The sequence below is a fragment of the Coturnix japonica genome, chromosome 4, assembly GCF_001577835.2.
Source record: "Coturnix japonica isolate 7356 chromosome 4, Coturnix japonica 2.1, whole genome shotgun sequence".
NCBI classification, from domain to species: domain Eukaryota; kingdom Metazoa; phylum Chordata; class Aves; order Galliformes; family Phasianidae; genus Coturnix; species Coturnix japonica.
In genome coordinates this window covers 2,449,352-2,469,351 of record NC_029519.1, presented here as the reverse complement: position 1 = coordinate 2,469,351, position 20,000 = coordinate 2,449,352, and the positions used below count along the sequence as shown (strand labels likewise).

The window sequence follows — 20,000 nt, the reverse complement described above, 5'->3', positions numbered from 1 at the left end:
GCCCTGGAGGAGAATTAATTTGTTTGGCAACTGTGCCGAGAGCACTGAGAGCTCAGGATTCCATCGTCCCCAGGGTTACAAGGGTGAGACCTTCCATCAGCCCCTATGCTCTGGCTATGCCGCTATGCAGCGTCTGTCACACTGGGGGCTCTGCACACTAGGAAGGCTGCAGGTTCACCAAACCCTCCTGAGCTGGCTCCAATCCCTTCCTTCACGCTGACCTTGTGATGGTCGGTGCCCATCCCTCACACCTGCCTTCCTCTCCCCGCAGGACTTCGTGTGAGAGCAGCGCCCACTAAAGCCGTGCCACCTTCATGCCGTGTAAATAGCACCAGCTCTGGGATTTCTTGATGCTTTGCTGAAATTAGCACCTGAAAAAAAAAAAAAAAAGAGAGCAGCTGCCAAAGCCACATTTAAATGAGACGGGCAGGTTTGGGGAGGAAGAGGAGAGCGGATCGGAGTGCTTGAGTTCCTTCTTCAAGGAACCCCTTGGCCCCGCACCAACCTCCTCCTGTGCCTGGTAATGCATCCTGAGCCCCTCATGGTTCTATAGGGAGCAATGCAGGCAGCAACCAGGGTTATATTCCTCTTGGTTGGGGCTGGCAGATGACATGTGTGGCTCATTGTAAATGAGGAGGAATGAAGCAACACTTGCACCAAAGACAGAGCAGAGCTAAAGCAGGATATGCAGGCAGGGAGCTGCAAGATGGGGAGGACCTTGTGAGGTTCAAGGGAATTATGGGGCCTCCTTCTGTATGTGGCAATGGGATACCCATAGATAAGTGAGCTGGGGGAGGAAGCAGGAGGTGCAGGCACGGACTTGCCAGGGGAAAAACAGAGTTAATGCTTCTCTGAATTGTTTGTTCCATTTCTTATTAAAGCATTTTTTTCCCTACCAGGTCTCGTCCTTTGCTTTCATGCTCCCTCCTCTAAGTGAAAGCCCATGTCCTTACCTGTCCTCACTGCGGGACTGAGTGAACAGAGCCACACCAGGAGCAGGGCAGCGTGCACATTCTGGGCATATCTCTGATGCTGGCGTGACCCAGATCTCAGAGGTGCTGGGTAGCCAATATGGACTTTGTTCCTCAGTGCTCAGGCAGGAGGTGCTGACCACCTGCCCCTTCCTACAAGGCTTGTTGTGGTCTGTGTGCAGCAGTCCCCTGCCCCTTACAGCTGCCCTAAGCTTAGAGCCAGGGGGATTTCAGTGTGAACACATCACAGCTCTGTGTCGTCAAGAGCAGCACATGAGTGTGAGCATCCACACTGTAACAGGAGCAACTTGGACAGCTCAGAGGCAACGAATTGCAGGCAGTGCTGGGGAGGATGGACTGCACCACACAGTGGGGATTGTGGTGCTCAGGGCTTCTGGGGCAACATAGATCTTAATACAGCTGTTAATAATTAGAAGGTCAGGCTCAGCTTTTCCTTAATGAATCAGATAAGGTCTTCTGCAGTGGTTTTCTTTTCTACCCTTCGAGTCTGTGATGGTGACTCTCTTCCCATCTTTTGTGCCAGAGGTGTGGAACCACTGAGCTGCCCTTCTGCTCACGTAGGGATTTCAGCAGCCCCCAATGCTCTGCTCTTACCATACCCTGACAGCAGTGGTTGGAAGGCCCAGCGAAGGCCTTAGGCATTTCTACAGCCCACAAAGGGCTCACGGGCAGCAACCCCAGGATGTGGTGCTGGAGCGCACGGTAATAGAGCAAAGCATGATGAGAGCTGATGTGGGGATGCACCCGTGTGTGATGAGCTGGGGGTGGGGACAGAGCGAGGACAGCTGCAAGCGAGACAGGGAACTGTTGAGCAAAGGGTTTCTAGATTCCCACAAGCACGAGGTGCTGGGGAGCAGCAGGGCTCGCGGTGGGGCTGAGCGGGCCGTGGGGCTGCACAGCACGGCGTTTTGAGGGCGGCTTTTGGCACCGCTGCCGGGGGAGAAATTGCCCTTTGGTTGCGGGAACCCCCCGGCCGCGCTGCCCCGCATCCCCCGCCTTTCCCCAGCGGCACTCCGGGGGCGGCGGTGCGGGGCGGTGCGCGGAGGCTCCGTGGCTCAGATTGGCGGGGAGCGGCGGGGAGAGGCGGAGGATGCTCCGCGCCGCCGCCGCAGGTGCCGCGCTCCGCGCTCCCGCGCCGTGCCGGACCGGGCTGAACCGCGCCGAGCCGGACCGGGCTGAGCCGCCCCATGCAGCCGAGCGGAGCGGAGCCCGGCGCTGGGACTGAGCTACGCCGGGAGTGAGCCGCGAGACCCCGCGGAGCTCCCTGCGCCGTAACCCCTCCTGCATCCCGGGCCCGGGGGCGCGCCTGGCGCGGGGCGGGGGCCGCTGCCGCCCCCCGAGCATCCCTCCCTCCCTCCCTCCCTCCCTCCCTCCCTCCCTGTCTCCCTGCGCGCATCCCTCCGCGCCGCCTCCCGCTCCCTCCCTCCCTCCCTCCCACCCTGCCGGCTCTATGGTGTGAGGGCAGCGATGCACAAGCACCACCACTGCTGCAAGTGCCCCGAGTGCTACGAGGTGACGCGGATGGCGGCCCTGCGGCGCATGGAGCCTCCCTCCTACGGCGAGTGGCAGCACGAGCAGTACGGCTACGGTGGCTACGGCTCGCAGACCTTGCCGGCACCGGGGGGGGCCGCGCCCGCTGCCCGCGGTAAGGCCAAGCTGGGGCCCCCTGCCCGCGATGCCGCTGCGTTGAAGCCTCCGCCGCCGCCACCGGGGAAGAGCGCGCCCAAGGTGAACGGGAGTGGCCCGGGCTGGTGGCCGGAGTGCACGTGTTCGAGCCGCGACTGGTACGAGCAGGTACGGGCCGGCACCACGTTGCGGTTCCGTGGCACCTTGGGATGGGATGGGGCGGATGGCTGCTGGGGGAATCCTCTAAGGAGCAGTGGGGCCGTGGTGGGCGATGCCGGCATATTGGATTGTCGTGGGTGGACGCCGTCGTCGTTGCAGTTGGTGGCCATCATCATCATCACTTGGGTTGTCCATCATCATCATCATCATCATTTGGGTTGGCCATCATCATCGCTTTGGTTGGCTATTTCCATCTCTCAGGCCGAGCGCTGCGATCCCGCCTAACTTAGGTGTTGTGTGCTGGAGAGCATCCCTGGGGCACAGCTGGGATGGGGCAAGGCTGGGTCTTGCCTGGCACAGAACAGGTGGCAGGTATAATGGATTTGGGGCACCCACCTACCATCCTTGCTGCTTACAGTGCCGTTGCCTGGAGCCATGGTACCATTGAGGGCGTCCCGTGGTGTTGCATTTTGCAGGTGTGGGGCACGCTGCCACCAAGCAGCCTCATGGGCTCACAGACCGGCACCCTCTTGCCGTTGAGTTGTGGTTTCCTCGCTCTGCTGCTACGTCCCTGCTCCCAAAGATTATTACGTAACCCTTCTCTGGTCGCCAGCATGCTGTGTGCTTTCTGCCCCATTTCACTGCCTCCATTTCTTCCCACACGCATTCATTTTATTAGTGTTCTCCTCCAGGACCCGTTTCCAGGCTGTGTTTCTCCTCTAAATGGAGAGACCAGTCTTGTTTTGAACCCACAAGCAAGCTCAGAAAATGGTTGGAGCTGTTTGCAAAGCATTAAAATGGAGGCTAGACCCTGCCTGAAAAACAATTTACTCTGCTTTAGTGAAAGGCATTTCAGTTTGCTTCTTCTGCTGCTTTCATTCATTATGTTCAAACCTCACATGATTTCTTATTGATCCTTCTAATTATTATTTCAAGACGCTGAGGCAGGCAGGCACACAGTAATCAATGGGAATTCTCTCTTCCTTTCCCCTTGGAAAGCACAACCTCCTGCTTCCCTTCCCGTGTTTTTCTTCATTACTGTCTCAGTCTGTAGCTCTGGTTGAAATAATCTGATTCCAGGCTGATATGCTCAGAAGACATTTACGGAGAGTCTCCCAAACCCCGGCACCTTCCTATCAGCCCTCTCCTGCTGCTCTCTGCTTCTCTGCCACTCTTTGCATCAAAATCAGCCTCGTCTCTCTCTCGCCTGCTGATTCCTGGCCAATGCTTTTCAGCTTCCCTTTGCTTCTTTCTGTCCAGCGCAGAGCATCCACTGCAGAGCATCCACCCCTGGGCAGGTGCAGGGAACTGGAGCCGGGTGCTCCCTTCCTGCTTGCAGGGAAGGTCTGGCCCAGGGATGATTGCAGGGGAGGCGGTGGCAGCTGCAGCACAGCGCGGCGCTGGGCAGGGGAGCTGTCGTGTGCTGCAATGGTGGAAGGGAAAGCATTGTCTCTTTGTGGTGCTGCCATCGAGCCCTGGGTCCACAATGGGGACCTCTACTCAGCCTTAGCATTGATGTGAAGGAATCAGTGCCTCCTCGCTGCACTGCCAGTGACAGAGGATGCCAGCGTGTGAGGCTGTGTGAGCATAGTGGGGGTCTGCGTGTGTACCATGTTGTGTGTGCTGTGTGCACTGCCTGTGTCAGAGCAGACAGGACTGCTCCCTGGTGTGTAGCAAATGTATGCATTGAGCAAAGCTTGGCCATGCTCCCCTTCAGATCCATACCCCGAGAGCTCTGGGGAGAGGCAATCTGCCACCTCCAGAGCTGCCCCTTTAAGTGGTGTCCCTGGAAGCTCTCCCAGCAGGAGAGGTGGGAGACAGAGCCAGGACCTGCTCTCCTCCCTGCGAGCTCCCTTACTCCTTTTCTCCCCTTCCCTGCACCCAGTGCATGTGCCAGCGTGGCCGCATGTGCAGATGCTCTGACACAGGGAACGTGCTCATGGCTGCGTATGGTGCTGCATGCTCACTGACATCACACATCCTCACGGAGCCCGTGTGCAGCCCCACAGCATGCAGCCGTGCCCACACGTGCTGCCCAGCACCCAGCACAGCTCCAGCATCAACCCATGCCTCCTGCTGCTGCCTTTTTCCTTCTCCAGGACACAAATTAGCTTGCTCAGGCAATGCCAGTAATTGAGAACCCCTAATCCTGACTACAGGGAGAAAGGAAATCTCCCAGCTCTGGGTTTCTCATTTCTTTCTGCTTTGCTTTCCTTCCCCCTTCCTTTCTCCCTTTGGAGATCTCTTCCATTTCTCCTCTCTTATCTCATCGTTTATTACTCCCCGTCTCCTGCGCTTGCTGCCATCACCACTCCCCATTGTTCCCTTCTCCACCTCTATACATCCATCCCCGCACCCGCCTCATCCCCCTCAATTGCTGCTTGGGGACACGAGCCCCCCCTCCCTGCCATGCTGGGGTGAGAGGAGGACTCCGGCTTTGGGGGAGGAATGGCAGCGCGGTTGGTGCCGATGCGCAGCAGCGAGAGGAGCCAAGTGCTCCAAGCCCCTCCTCTCCCCGCAAAGTGCCGCCCACGGATGCTTGGGAGCGCTGTGCCAGGATGCTCGGCCACATTGAAACCCCTTATCCAGGGCTGGTCCATAAGAAAAGGGCCATCCCTGCAGCTTGGCTCAGCTCATGTCCCCAGTGCAAAGCAAGCAGTCAGAGCAGAGTCCCCCATGGGGCTTCAGAAGAGCTGGCTGGCGTTCTGGTGTATATCTAGGATGGCTCTGGGCATCAGCACCTCCTCTCCAGGAAGGGTATGGCTGTATAAGGTGGGAAGTGGCTGGTATGCATTCTGCAACCATAGGAGCAGCTCCAGCTGCCAGCCATACATGACTAGAGATGGCCTTCCTGCAGCCAGATTGCATCCTGCTGTCTCCCTTCTCCCCTCTCCTGGGATCAGGGTCACACAGGATGGTTGGAGCAGCTCTGGAACATGCTGGGCTTTTGTGGACCTCCTGGACAGAGGCATTTTGTGGATGAGCAATGGAAAAAAGGAAAAGGACCTCACTGCCTGTCCAGGGCTGCAAATGTGTCACCAAGGGCGGTGTTTTTCCATGCACTAAAACTGTTGTTACAGCTCCTCCCATGCACCAGGAAATCACCTGGAGGAGGTGGACATGGTCTTGGTGGAAGCAGCAGTACTTGGTGGGCATAGCAAAGCTCTGGGGCTCTTGTGTTATGGGAGGTTGGGGAGAAAGAGCCTTGGGAAGGAGGTGGCCTTCACCTGGTGGTCAGGCCAGGTTAATGAGCAATGGGGTGGGGAAGGGCTGGAGCCCCAGATGTTCCCTGGGGAGGTGCGAGGGAGGGTGAGAGAAACGGGGTGCTGGGGACACGGAGGCAGTGGAGGTGGTGAGGTTGGCAGGGTGATGTTGCTATGGCTACTCGTGTGCTATTCATAGAAGAAATTAGCTAAATCTTTGCACTGGAAGGTGGAGGAGGAAAGAGAAGGAAGGCGTTCTTGGTGTTTGGAGGGAAGGAAGGAGGGGAGCCAAAACAGGAAAGGGGGTCCGTTTCCCTCCTGTGCTCTGAGCCCGTTCCATGCGGGAGTGACTGTGGAAAGCACTGCCCAGGGTGCAGGAGGATGCACGTCGGGATGAGCTGCCCATGGGACGGCCCCCGCGGTGCCGTGCAGAGCCCCGTGAGCAGGGCGAGCTCTGCGTCACGCCGGGCGGCAGGAGACATCCTTTTAATTAAAGACATCCAATCTGCGGGGAGGTATTTTTGGCAGCCTAAATGTAGATACAACTCTAGCGAAATCTGCCATTTGCAGCTGGCTCCTCACGCTCAGCAGGACTTCTTGGATGCTGGTTGTCCCCCGGCCACCCCCAGCATCTGTCCCCACGTGTCCCCTCACCATCCGGAGTCCCGCAGGGTCTTCCCTCACCACACCGTCATCGCACCCCACTCTTCCCTCATCACACCCCGCTCCCTCGTGAGAGTTTCATTCCCATCCCACGGACCCGTTTGTCACCTCCTCACTCACGATGTGTAAATCTGCGTGTCTGTTCCTAATATATCTCCTTCCATCTGATTTCACCTCTCAGCTTGTTTCTCGGGCATCTCCGCCTGGTGATCCTGCCGTCACTGAGCTGGGTGGCTGGAACCAGGTGCTGAGCTGCTCTCCTTCCCCCAGACTCTGCCTCTCCATCACCCTAAGCCCTCACCCCCATAGACCTGTGAGGCAGCTGCTATTTCTGTCATTCTGAGCCTTCCTTCTTTGCCACCCAGCCATTGCCACAATCCCAATGACACATTCTCAAGATGTTCCTAGGGTCTCCTCATTCCCTCTGTGTCTTCTGCTCAGCCAGTTCCCCTCATGCACCCTAGAGCATCTCCTGTCCTGCTCCCACCTGCCCCTCCATCCTGCCAGGAGCAAGCTGAAGTGCTCGAATGTCCTCAGTGCACCTTCCAAAAGTGCTCATTTGGGAATGGATATCCAAGGACATCTGTCTCCTTAGTTTCCTTATTCACCTGGAAGTCTTTTCCTGTTTCCATCAGGCATCTGAATCCTTGTGTTTGTGCTGACCCTAACAAAACATCATATTAGTTATATTATTGCTTGTAGCAAAGTGGAGGAGGTGGCTCCTTGCAAGGAACATGCTGGAGGCAGGAAGACTTCAGCCAGAGGGATGCTTCCTGTACATTATTGTCTCAGCTGGGCTCTCCTCTTGGCTTTGACATTACCAGTTTGGTGGGACCTGCCCCAGCCCATTCCTGACCAGTGCTAAAGACATGGTGGGGCTCTGCTGGATTCTCCGAGGGTGTACTCAAGACAGAAGACCCCCACAGAGGTCTTTTGTGAGAGGCTAACTGTGGATCAATCATCCATCCATCTCACCCTCCATCCATCCATCCATCCATTCATCCATCCATCCATCCATCCATCCATCCATCCATCCATCCATCCATCCATCCATCCATCCATCCATTCTTCTCATCTTCCATCCATCCATTTCTTCCACCAATCATCCCTCCATCTTTCCCTCCATTCTTCCCTCTATCTCTTTATCCCATTCTATATCTACATCCCTCTATCCCTCCACCCATCCATCTACCCATGTATCCACCCATTCATCCATCCCTCCTTCCCCCCATCCATCCCTCCATTCCTTCATCTCTCCATCTCTGCAACCATCCATCTTTCCCTCTCTCCATCCGCCCATGCAAGTGCCCTGGATTTAGGGGTGGAAGCACAGCAGAAGCCCTGGCCATCCCCAGAGAGCTGCCTTGCTCTGGTGAGGCCGTGGGCATGCATCATGTCTCAATCGGAGGAGAGGAGCTTCCTCTCCTTCCTTTACTGCGGATGCTCATTTAGAGAGAGGAAGTGATTAAGACTAATCAGGCCGCAATCAGCCGTGGCTGCGTTCTGGGCGCTGCAGAGCTCAGCCCCATGCAGGATGCCCTCCCAGTTCCCAAAGGAAAGCAGATGGGGCACCACTCTGGGATGAAGGAGCTGAGTGACATGGGAATCCGCTTAACCCTCTCTCTGCTGTGGTGCTGCTATAAGGTGACATGGGTTGTGTGAGAAAGCTGGTTTGAACACATGCTAACATGGGATGATGCGGAGATCCCTCAAGGGCACTTGCGAATCCAACAATATGTCATGGATTTGTATCTGTAACACGGAGGGGAAAAAACGAATGCAGCATTAAACAAGCTCTGAATGCATGAATTTGAAATGCAGCTCAGTTTAGTCTGCAGAAGCTCATCCAAGGGGGGTGATCGATGATGGACTTATTCAGGGGTTGTAACTATTTCTGGTGACATGTGGCACTTCAGAGCAGCCTGGGACCTGAATTCTCCCTTATGTCCTTCCTATCTGCTGTGAAACAGAAACATCTTTCTTGCAGCGTTGTACTTAGGGGTGCGCTGGAACTTAGAGAAGAAAGCAGGCTGTTTCCAACCCAAAGAAATCCGCGATGCTGTCCTTATTTGCTCTTCTTTCCCTTGTATGTATGTATTTGTTTGAAAACTACGCAGATCTTTCTGATGATAATATCTCTGCCTGCAAACAATAAAAAAAAAAGAAAAAAAAGTTGAGTGGATTCTATTTGGCAGCTCCAGGTCAGAAGGAAGCTGTTGCAGCCCAGCACTCCTGCAAATTGGGTCGCTTATTTTAGCGTCTGGAGCCTGGAACAGGATGTCTAACTTCCAGGCATGAACACACCGGCCTTAATGGCTTCTAATAGAAACTGAAACTCCACAGAGCTTCTGTCTGGAGAAGCTTTCTTCTCTCCCCTCTGAGTGAAGGCTTTTTCCAGTTCCTATTTAAGCATATTCTTAAGAAAAGCACCAAAACAAAGATTAAACCCTTAGTAGCTGTTTGTGTTCACATTGAGCTCTGGGCAGTTCCATGGCTTTGCCAGCCATCCTTGTGACCGTGGAGCTTTCAAGTCCTGGAATGGCTGCGGTGCTTTGAGCCTGTGTCCGTTCCTTGGGGCTGCTCACACCATTGGGGTGACAGAGCTGCGGTGTCCCCAGCACATCCTGGAGTGGGTGATGCTGGCTGGTAACCCAGCGTGGGTGTGTATGGAGCAGGTGGAGCTCTGGGTACTGGGGGCCAACAGGGGGTCTGGGCAACCCTAAGCTCCATAATCAGCCCTTGTATTGTTTCTGAGGTGGTTGCAGCATGTTGTGAGCCATGCAGAGGGAGGGCATGGGGTCAGTATGCAGCCCTCTTTGGGGGTTTAGTGGGAGGGGCTCAGCCCAAATGGTGCCAATGGGCAATAAAAGTGCAAAAGGAATTATTTTGTCTGTCCTAGCAAAAGAGAAAGGAGGCTCATCCCTGGCTGTGGCATTTCACAGCCTCCAGAAGCTTTCAGGCTGTGTTTTCCTCTTCCCACCCCTTGGTCCACCCATTATGTGACCATAGAGAGCTGGGAGAGGGGGACAAGCGTCTGGCAGCTGTGTGTTACCTCTGCCCCTGAGCAGTGGGGTGGCAGGAAGACCAAAGCACAGATGTAGCATTGAGATGTAAGCATAAAGCACTTGGCCAGCCCACCTCAGGTGCTTTGGGAGATGCTGTGAAGGTTCAAGCCCTGTGTTGGTGCTGGCAGGAGCAGTGTCTGTGCACAGGGCATAGAACAGATGAATATGTCAGTGCTGATCAGGGTGAGCTGTGGTGCACGCAGGCTGTGCCGCACTGCCTGGACCTGGGCTTGCTCCAGTGATGATCCTTCATTAGCACATTGTGACCCCGCTCCTCGCTCATCTCACACCAAAGCTGCTCCCCAGTATCCACTCGTGCCAGGAGCCGTGTGCTCACAGCAGGACCCTGACAAGGGTCAGCTGTTCCTGCTGCACATGCAGGGCTCTCCCTGAGGTTTTACGCCCTTGGCAAAGAAGCAAATCGGATGTCCATCTGTCCACCTTACATAGATGCTTCTCTTGGATATCTCCCCACTTGGCCTCTGCCCCGAGAGCTGTTAAAAAGGTGTAGACTGAATTCTACTTATCTCCAGAGCCATTTCCTTCTAAGTGCTGTGATTACACATGAGGTGATTTAAAGCAAGCTGTACTGAAAGGCAGATCAACTTTTCACTCTGATCCATTTCGGGGAAGTTATAAAAATCAAGCAGATATAACTTTGTGTCTGCTTGTGCACAGGCCCAGTGTCACACTGCACTCTGTACATGGCACCTGGGGCATACAGCCTTCCTGCAGATTGGGATTTGTCAGCACTGGATGCTCCTGCTTCAGTTCGATTTCTGGTTGAAATGGAGATGGGTTTGTGTGTGGGCACAATCCAGTTGCTGCAGGTCTCAGCGGTCTGCAGCACATGTATTGTGTCTGGATGAGGTGCATAATCCCCAACCCTGTGTTGGATCTGTGGGGGATGTGAACCAGATGCAAATCTCAGGGCTGTCAGCATGGAGGGAACAGTTTGGGCTGCCAGTTCAGAACCAACCCCATCCTCATGGGAACACTGCAGGATGAGGTTCCCTCCTTCTGTAGCACGCTAACGAACCTCCTGCATTTGCATTTAATTGCAGCTTTTCTTTCTGTTGGAACTTTTGGAAAATGGTCACATTTTGCAAATCCTATCTTCATCCCAGTAGATGATACCAATGAAGGAGAAGGGGTGATGCACTAACAGCACTGTCCACAGGTGACTGGTGTAGTGCCCTCGGGCTGACACTCCCTGCCTTCCTCCATCAGGCAGACATATTGAGCCCTCTGCCATCCAGGGAAGGAAAGAGATTGTCATCTAGTTGTTGGGTGTTTTTTTTTTGTTTGTTCTTGGTTTTTTTGCTGGGCAGCAGGAATGTGCTGGTGAATTAACCATGCCCTCAATTCTATAGGGAATGGTAAGTAATTTATGCCCTAAGGAACAGGGGGTTGCTGCTTGCAGGGAGAAGAGGAAACAGGGCTGTGCATTCAGGTCACATTCAATGAGGGCTGTCAGATCTCTTCCATCTAAAATGCTTCATCACACTATTATTATTTACTGAGCCCTGCTGGTGCTTGGAGATTTGCAAATGAAAGTGTCCCCTCGCCACTTGACAGCATGAGCACCAAAATGCAGTAGAGCTCGAGGTGCCCCAGACTCCCTCCAGCAGGCTGCACAAATCCTCTGCGTTGGAAGGCTGCAGGGAAGGTGGGACTCGAAGAGAGGACCTTGAGGAGTGAGGGGGTCACTGCACATATACAGGAAGATTGATTTAGGCACAAAGCCAGCAAGGCAGAGGACAGCTGTTGGGAAAATCTGGGCAACAACAGGAGCTGAAAGGAATAGCAGTGGAGGGGAACGAGGCTTGAAGGTCAAGATTCAAGAACTCTCTGGTCTCTTGAGGCTCAGAGAAGTGGACCCTTTACCACCAGTGTAGTGGAAATGCTAAATCGTGGCTTGAAGCAGTGGTGGAGCATCTAGTAGGAAGGCAGGGCCAACCCACAGGAGTTCAGCTGCAAGCAATGAACCTGAGTGACTGGAAGGGGTGGAGTCAGGATGCACCCCTTCCCAGACCTCATTTAAGGGTTGGCAGCAGAGAAAGCCTTGCTGGTGAATCCTGCCCACATGAGGCTTCTTTTCCTTCATTTCTTCATCTGTGGCTGCTGCATTTGGGCCCATTTTCATTTGCTGCAGCCAGAGACTTTGCCACCCCGTTGTTATCATGGTACTTTCTATACCATCATAACATTGCGCAACAGGAAAAATGTGGATCTTGGAATATTTGCAAGTGGAAATCAGGGCTAAAATCCAAGCACCTTTCTCGTGGTATCTGGAATAGTTGGCCACAGGAGGCAAATGGGGATTTCCTGGTCTGAATTCCTTCTGACCACGTGTGAGTTTGTTTTAAGCAGCCACTTGCATTCAGCATCTCCTGGGTCCCATCTGGAGCCTGAGTGGGAAATTGTGCTCCTAGCAGTATTTTGAGATGCAAAAGTCACTAGTGTGGAATGGCTGCAAAGGATGCTCAGTGCGCAATGAGCAGGCTAGACAAAATATGTCCTTAGGGCTCACCACTGTGTGAGCGAGGCAATGTGATGTGTGATTTGTGGGCTATTAGTAATTCGACAAAGAGACTGCAGTGGGGCTCGCTGAAGGACTCAAGCTAGACCTGCAAAAGCCTCTGTGGCATTATCACACAGAGCACTTCTCCCCATCATTTGTGGAGTTGAATTAATGTCATAAATCACCGGGCACGTGATAGACTGCATTTAGTTAGGCTGCCTCTTCTATATCCTTCCTGGAAACTCATCTAATAAGAGCTGGCCTCTGGCACACCAAGGTTCAAACATCCACAGTTTGTTAATTGCTGGCAGTAGAAGGCTGCATTTCTTTTATTATTTTTTTTAATGCCTTGAAATGTGGAATCCCTTCCTAGAATTGCACTGGGGACTAATAAAAACCAGTGCCAGGTTTAATATATGCTATCTCACAAATTATCTGGATTAAATACAAGAACTGTGCTCTATCGGAGAAGGGCTATTCCCAGCTTAACACCGCTTCTGGGCCACGGAGATCCCAAGACATTGGACCTGCAAATTATGATTTTCTTATGTGTGTGAGAGTGGTTTGGCAGGAGAGCTTGGAAGTGGTCATATTTCCCTGAGCTGGAGAATTAATTGCCATAAAAACTATGGTTTTGTAACCAATAGTTACAGCTGCTGGAAAGATCAGAAGGTATCCAAATAAATCAAATTAACTACCTCCTTTTCCATCCTTATGAGAGCTGAATTTTTCTGGGCAAGATCAGAAACACAGTTCAGCTGACCCCTAACCTCTCCCACCTACAAAACCATGAGGGGGAAACAGCCAGAAATACAGTCAGCTAAAACGAGAGAAGGTGGAGACTGCCTTTCTGGGTGATGTGAGGAGGTGGTTCTCTGTCAAGGAGACGTGCTAGAGGAGAGCAGTGAGGCCTGCCCCAAGAAAGTCTCAGATTAGCTGAGGCCATTGGGCTGTGCAGTGTGACCACCCACATTACTGGGCAGCCAGTGGTTCCTGTTAAGTGCAACACAAGCTCCACTGTGACTTGCTTGCTCCTCACCCAGACTTTGAAGCTTCTCATGTCCCAGGGCAGAGGGCTCACCTCCCCTCGTAGCTCATGTTTACCAGCATTTCCCTGTGTAGTTCTGGCCATTGCTCTTCACAAGAATCTTTTAATGGTGCTGCATTCCCAGCACACGCCACATTTTGCACTGTTTGCTGTCGTGTGCTGGTGATAAATGTCAGCCTTGCGATTAGTCTGAATGCATTCTTCTTTCGTCACTTCTCATTCAGAGGACAAAGACCTCCCTGAGCTGGGGATGCTTCTTGGGAAGGGGCTGAGGGTACGACGGGCACTGCGCCTTCAGGAGGTTGCGGTGCTGGACAGCTCCAGCTCGGCCCGGCACTACGGGACCCCGCGCTGCGCCCCGTTGTGCTCCGCCCCCCAGCACCGACGCTGGAGCCCCACATGGACCCTCCCCACGCCCAGGGCTTCGGTCCCTCAGCCTGCCTTGTGCATTCCCTGGCACACATGTCCCTCCTGTCCCAACCCCTAACTGTTGCCTCCTCACCTCCCGTGGTTTCTACCCAGCTGTGATGAGCAGAGGGTTTACCTCGGAGTAAGGAGCACGAAGGGACTGCACGCTGTCACCTCCCCGGGTTATAGTCTGCTGGCTATATGTCCTTCCCACAGGATCTCCTTTCCAACCCCTCCTGTTTCCTTACCCCTTTGCAAAGTGGATTTCATGTTCTAGCGTTAATATGAATTGGACCTGAGGCTGGAACAGTTTCCAGTCTTGCCCATCTCCCTTGCTGCGGCTGAGACCACATGTTTGGGGATATGCTGGGCACGAGGAGGGGACCCATGCCTTAGCAATGCTGTGTTCCCATACCCAGCCCAGGCTGCTGGGCACATGGAGGAAGGGCAAGAACAGAGCTCTTCCCAACCTGCCCTCTTCTGCCTGATCTGGAAGAGCTGTGGTGGCATGGCCAAGATGAGGCCGTGCATTGCAGCGGGCTGTGTTCGGTGACATCCCGCTTTTGTCTCCCCACAGGCCAACCCTGCTCCCATTATCGTGAACACAGACTCGCTGGAACAAGGGCTCTCTGTAAGTCTCCTGGTTTTGTTTCAATTCTTATCAATGAACGCTGCATTTTCTTGGCTCAAAGATGCCTGAAAGGCCCCAGCAAGGTGGTAGAATAGCCTGCTATCTGTGCCACAACCCTACAGCACATCCCAGCCCCAAACCCTGCTGGGGCCATGCTGAGCAGAGCCGTGGCTGCCAGCAGCTGAGCAGTGCTTGGTGACAGGGAGTGTTTGCAGCCACTGTGCATTTGGTACTCTTGGCTTGCTGTAGAGCTAATCCTCAGCTTGTTGCAGAGAGAGTCTGCAAGCTGCTGCAGCCCTTACCAGAACATTTGCAGATCATTCATGCAGGAAGCATGGAAGGAGCAGGGTGGCCAGTGTGGATATTTGTTGCACTGCTCCCAAAAGGGAGCTCAGTTGTCAGTTTAACAGGGCTTGGATGGTCTTCGGACTTGAGATGGATGGATTGCTCCTGTTGGTTGAACCTTCCTTGCAACAAGTTTCAGGTGTCAGATGCTGAGCCAAAGCCTCCTGGCACTCAGGAGGAAGTCTATGCTTTCTGTCTCAGCACTGTGACCCTGGGTCCAGCAGCCTTACACAAGTTATGGCACAAGCGAGTAGTCCAACCATCAACCCATCACCACCATACCAGTAAACTGTGTCCCTCAGCGCAGCATCTACCGTGTTCTTGAATAGCTCTAGGAATGATAATTCCAATGATTCCACCACCTCCCTGGGCAGCCTGTGCCAGTTCCTCTCCACTCTTTCTGAGAAGAAATTTTTCCTAGTATCCAACCTCATGGAGATCCAGGCTCTGGGGAAAACAAACCTTATAATATCCCATCGGTCATTCCAGAGTCAGCAAAGGAGCCAAAGTGGGGCTCTCTGTAGAAGAGCACTCTGAAATGGGAAGTCTGGCAGCACGTTCTGTTAGAAGAACTAAAGCCAAAGCCTGCTGGTACAGTAAATGGAAGGGTTAATGTGACATCTTCCAGTCTTTAATTACTTAACTATTCATTGCTTTCCTTAATGATAAACAGATGGATGTGGTCTAGTTCCTTCCTGTTCTAGCTCCATTGATAATGTTGGACTAGCTGCTGGGCTGAATTTGGCCCTGGGTGTTTATTAAGGAGTCTGCTCCACATTTCAGTCCCTCTGCCCACCCACTCACCTCCATCCCCAGGACCATGTGGCACCCCGTACTATTCACTGCCAGGGCTGGTGCTCAGCCTCAGTGCAGGCAGTGCTCCTAGGTTGTAAAAATCCAACAACATCCTCATCAAACTCCTGCTGCTTTGAAGGCACTGCAGTTGAGCTGGGCTCACATGAGCACCTGCCTGCCACCAGTTCACCAATTAGTGTGTTTTGCACACTCAGGAAGCATCAAGAGCACTGTTCCCATGGCAAGCAGCGCTGTCTGTGTCCCAGAGCTGCCTCTCTGAAGCTGTAACCCTTGTGCTGTGTCCCCAGTGCTGCCCAGTCCTGGTGCTGAGATTGTTGGGGCCACACTGTAGCTCAGCCATGTGCCCACCTTGCACTCAGGACACAACTGTCCCCTTCATGTGGTGGCTGCAAGATGTGGGCTTAGAAAGCAGGCGGGTGACTCTTCCTGCAGGCTATTCTCCTTGCAGGCTTTTGGGCTGTTTGGGTTGGTTTGAGGAACTCCATTTTAGCCTTCTAAATTTGTCCCTGAATCGCTAGCAAATTGCAAACCATGTTCCACGTGCGATGGTGCAGTGTTGGCCGGCTGAGCCTGCAGACAGCTTGCAGTAGCACTGGAAGGTGTGCGCGTTTCTGTTTATTCAGTGAGTGTTAACTCTGCAGCCTTCTGTTGATGATTTAAATGTCATCGTTTCTAACTGTTTCCCTGCCGCTTAAACATGAAAGAGAAGTGAAAGCTGGAGAGAAGGCCTCTCCTTGAGACTTCAGGTGGGCTTCCTGCATAGGATGCACTTAGAACAAGCACCATGGCTCTGCTCTGAAACCAGAGCAGAGGTTGGGTTCATGGTGGAGCTGTGTTGGGAACAGCCTATGAGCCCCACACTCCTGGGAGCAAAGCAAGTGGTACCCAGGGAGCAAGCAGAGTGGGGTGGGCTCACTGTGCCCCACAACGACCCAGGGACATGGTTGAGTACAACCGTGTGAAAGCCTGGATCTGGGCATCACCCAAACAAGCCCCACACGAGAGCCACACGTGCCAGCTCTGCACTGCTTTTAGCAAGGAGGCAGCTCCTGAACTGGGAGGGAGCTCGGCAGAGAGTTGGAGGGGCAATTGGGGAGCTCCAGTGGGTGCCACAGACAGGTTTTGCTGTCAATGAGTAACTGGTATTCAGTTTTCCTATGCTGGAACACTTGCTTTGTTGGCTTGTTCCCTTGGTTACATGGTATATATTAAGGGCTCCATTTGGTTTCTTTCTGCAATTAACTGGCGTTCTATTGTGCGGATTTGGGAGACGTAATCAGAGCAGGAACTTCACGTCCAGGCTTGGCTGACCTGGCTCATGCAGTGCTGGGCAGGCGCCAACGTTTCCCATTTCATGACACAAAATGCTGCTCAACATTCCCAAGACTTTGAGAAGGGTTTGCAATGGGGCCACGTCCTGGGGTGTCCCTGTGTCCCGTGCTGTGGGTCCCTGCCCTGGTGCTTCCCATTGTGGGTGGCTGCCACTCTCTGGGCTGGCTCTGCTGGCTCTCCTCGCGGCTCACAGATTGTCAAAGTTTTCTGCACATCCCCATCCTGTAGGTATGTATGTGCTGTTCCTCTGCGGCCGTGGGTGTGCATATGGCTGTCTGTGTGGCAATAGCGTTGAATGCCAAAGCGGAGAGGACAACGTGTGTAGTAGTGGTGGGTGCCAGGAATCTGAGTTGCTGGAAAGCTGGGGGGAGGCAGAGCCATGCACAGAGCCACCAACTGCCCGGGGGCTCAGGCAAGGGAGGTGGGGGGGAGGAAGGTTGGCATGAGTCAGTGTGATGGGATGAGGAGGAAGAGTGAAGGTGGGGGGTCTTGCATCCCCCACCCAAGGAGGTCTCATCCTATCTCTACCTGCTCCCTGCTGGTGCCAGCCAAAGGGATGCAGCATCTGTGCCCCTGGGATGCTTCCACAGCTGTTTATCATAGAATCTTAGAATTGTTTGAGTTGGAAGGGACCCTTACAGGTCATCTGGTCCAACTCAATGCCTGAACAGCACATCCCAAAGCTTTCTTTTCACCCTTTTGCCCCATCTGAATCTTTCTTGTTTCAAGTTCCCAACTCCTTCTGTCACCCTCAGTGGACACTGTGTTCCTGCAAGGCTGACAGTGCTGAGCCCCCACCAGCCTGACACATCCCAGCAGGTTCCTCTGCTTGCATCTGCTTCTCGAATCTGGATTTTCCCTCTGTCAATTCTTTGAGGGCGAACCCACCTCAATGCTTTCAACCTCCCCTCCTGGCCCATGTTCCCAAGCTGTGATGCCATCTCTCTTCTCCAGGCTTTCTCCATCCTCATCCCTCTTGAAGTGTGGTACCTGCAGTGCAGTTTTGCATTCCTTCAGCATTCCCAGTGCTCACTACAAACCCATGGTGTTTCTCTGAGGACTGAGCCCCATTCCTGCTGCCTTGCTACCGCACAGCCTGCTCCCTCATCTTGCAAAAGGACTTCAAGCGTGGGGTTTGAGTCAACCTCATCCAATTTTAAACATACAGTGGTTTTCAGCATTTCTTTTCTTATATCGAGGTGTCCATAGCTGTTCAGAACCTACTCTGATGACTCGGGGCATGCAGAGGGAGAAAGTGTCCAGATGATGTCTTAGAATCTGCCACCTTCTTTTTCTATGCGTTGGTATTGATGGGGAAAAAGGAAGGTTTTGGCCTGCACCCTTTGTTTGTTATTTCAGAGCCTGCAGCTGCAGCTCTTTTGCTTTTATTGTGGTGCCCATTTCTCAGCCCCTGCCCTCACCACCACATTCCATCACCTTCCCCACAATGGCTGTGGGGGTTCCTTCAGGGCAGGGAGCAGCATGGCAGGCAGCATCCACATGGCAATCCCGTGGTGTTTTTCATATTAGGGCACCTTCTGTATATAGCACTCAGCACCCTTTGTGTCCAACTGATTCAACAGAAGAGATGGTTCTGAGTTCTGTGTTAACAAAGCCATGTCACTTGAAGATGTAGGAGTTAGAAGCTACCAGAGCTGTACGTTGTGTTATTACATACGGGCCGTACATAGGGGCCGTAAGCCCCTTCCTTTGCTTTCTGCAGCAGTGAATTCCTGGGGTTAATTACACGCTGGGTAACGAAGGCGTCGTTGCTTTGTGTGGAGCTCCTTTTCACGCCTCGCACATCGAGCTGCTGGAATAAAAGGGCTGAGCTGAAGTGCATTAAAGTCAGCGGGTTTGGGATCGTGCCCAGAGAGAGAAGCAGCAAGTGGTTTGATCCCAGGGCAGGGCCGTGTGACTGCGTTGCTGACAGCACAGGTTGTGGGGTGGATTCTCAAATATCCCGTGTTTTGGGGTGGACTCTCAGTGCTGCAGCAACCTGGGACCTGTGCGGCCGTAACGTGCTCTCTCCCACTCCGCAGGTGAACGGCAGCGATGGGATGTTCAAATACGAGGAGATCGTCCTGGAAAGGGTGAGTCCTCCCCGTGGTCATCTCCCCCCAAGCGCACAGCGGATGGGCTGGGGGGGCTTTGAGGGGTCCGGCTCTCCTTCCCCCGCAGCACAGGGGTGGGCTCACCGCTCCGCTCCCCCCCAAACCCCCGCACATCCCTCCAGAAGGGAGGAGGAGGGTTTCTCGTTCACACCCTCACCCCCGCACAGCCGCCAGCGCAGAGCTGGGAGGGGGGGGGGGTGCTCTTTGTCACCGTCTTTGATGGAAAATGGAGGCAGGAGGAGCTGCGCTGGCGCACAAAGGAAGGGGGGTGGGGGGGTCTGTCTCTCGCCTCCGTGCCCCGGTGCCCCCCCTGCCCCAACGGATGGCTCTGCCTCGCCGGAGGCACGGAGTGCTGTGATGCTGAGCAATGAGGACAGGTTTTCTGGCAGCCCAGATTGCGGCGGGGTGGGGGGAGCTCCTGGCTGTACCTTCTGCCGTGTTGGTGGGATCCTGGCCACGCAGCAATGACGTTGAAATAACAGGGGTTTTGTGGGGATGGGGATGGGAATGTGAGCAGAGGGTCGAGCAGCGGCTGTGAGCAGGGTGGGAAAAGACAGAGCAAACTTTGCCCCAATGCATCAGCCCCATGGGGTGAGCACTGAGCTGCGTGGTCCATCCCTGCACCACTGTGTGCCCCATCCCACCCCACACCCAGGAGCTCCAGCACTGTGCAGGGCCTCCTCCTCACGCTTGGCTGGCAGCGCAGGGGAAGACGCATCACTCGTCCTCCTGTTCCTTTAGTCATCCCCCTCCTCCCCCCGGCTCTGCATCATGGAGGTGGGTGGACGGAAGGTAATCCGGGGCTGCAGCCTCACCCACTGCTTCCCCATTGTGCCTGACAAAGCGTGCCCAGGGGATGGATGCTTCCTTTCTGGGCTGAATGCTGCTGCACGCTCCAGGCTGCTGGAGGAGCAAAAGCTTTGTGTTCGAGGGATGAGAACCCTCAGCCAGAGCAGTGGGCTCATCCTTGCTGTAAAGACAAGGGCAACCATGGCAGCATTTGGGGAGCTGTCTGCAAAGAAAAATGGCAGTGGGTCAATGGGCAGCACATGTATCTGCTGCAGGTGCTGTCCC

General features: G+C 54.0%; 1 protein-coding gene across 12 annotated transcripts in view; it reads left to right on the top strand.

Annotated features, from left to right (window-relative positions):
- The window catches only part of DLG3 (discs large MAGUK scaffold protein 3), a 56,840-nt gene that overhangs the window by 11,781 nt on the left and 25,059 nt on the right, over positions 1 to 20,000 (top strand). For 6 of the 12 annotated variants that reach the window (XM_015859975.2, XM_015859973.2, XM_015859970.2 and 3 more), the window contains exons 5-6: positions 14,266 to 14,319; positions 18,855 to 18,905. In XM_015859975.2, coding sequence (XP_015715461.1) covers positions 14,266 to 14,319; positions 18,855 to 18,905 — 105 coding nt within the window. Of the gene's footprint in view, positions 1 to 2,413; positions 2,787 to 14,265; positions 14,320 to 18,854; positions 18,906 to 20,000 lie in introns of those variants that run through there. The other 6 variants (XM_015859979.2, XM_015859977.2, XM_015859976.2 and 3 more) reach the window with 3 other exon arrangements.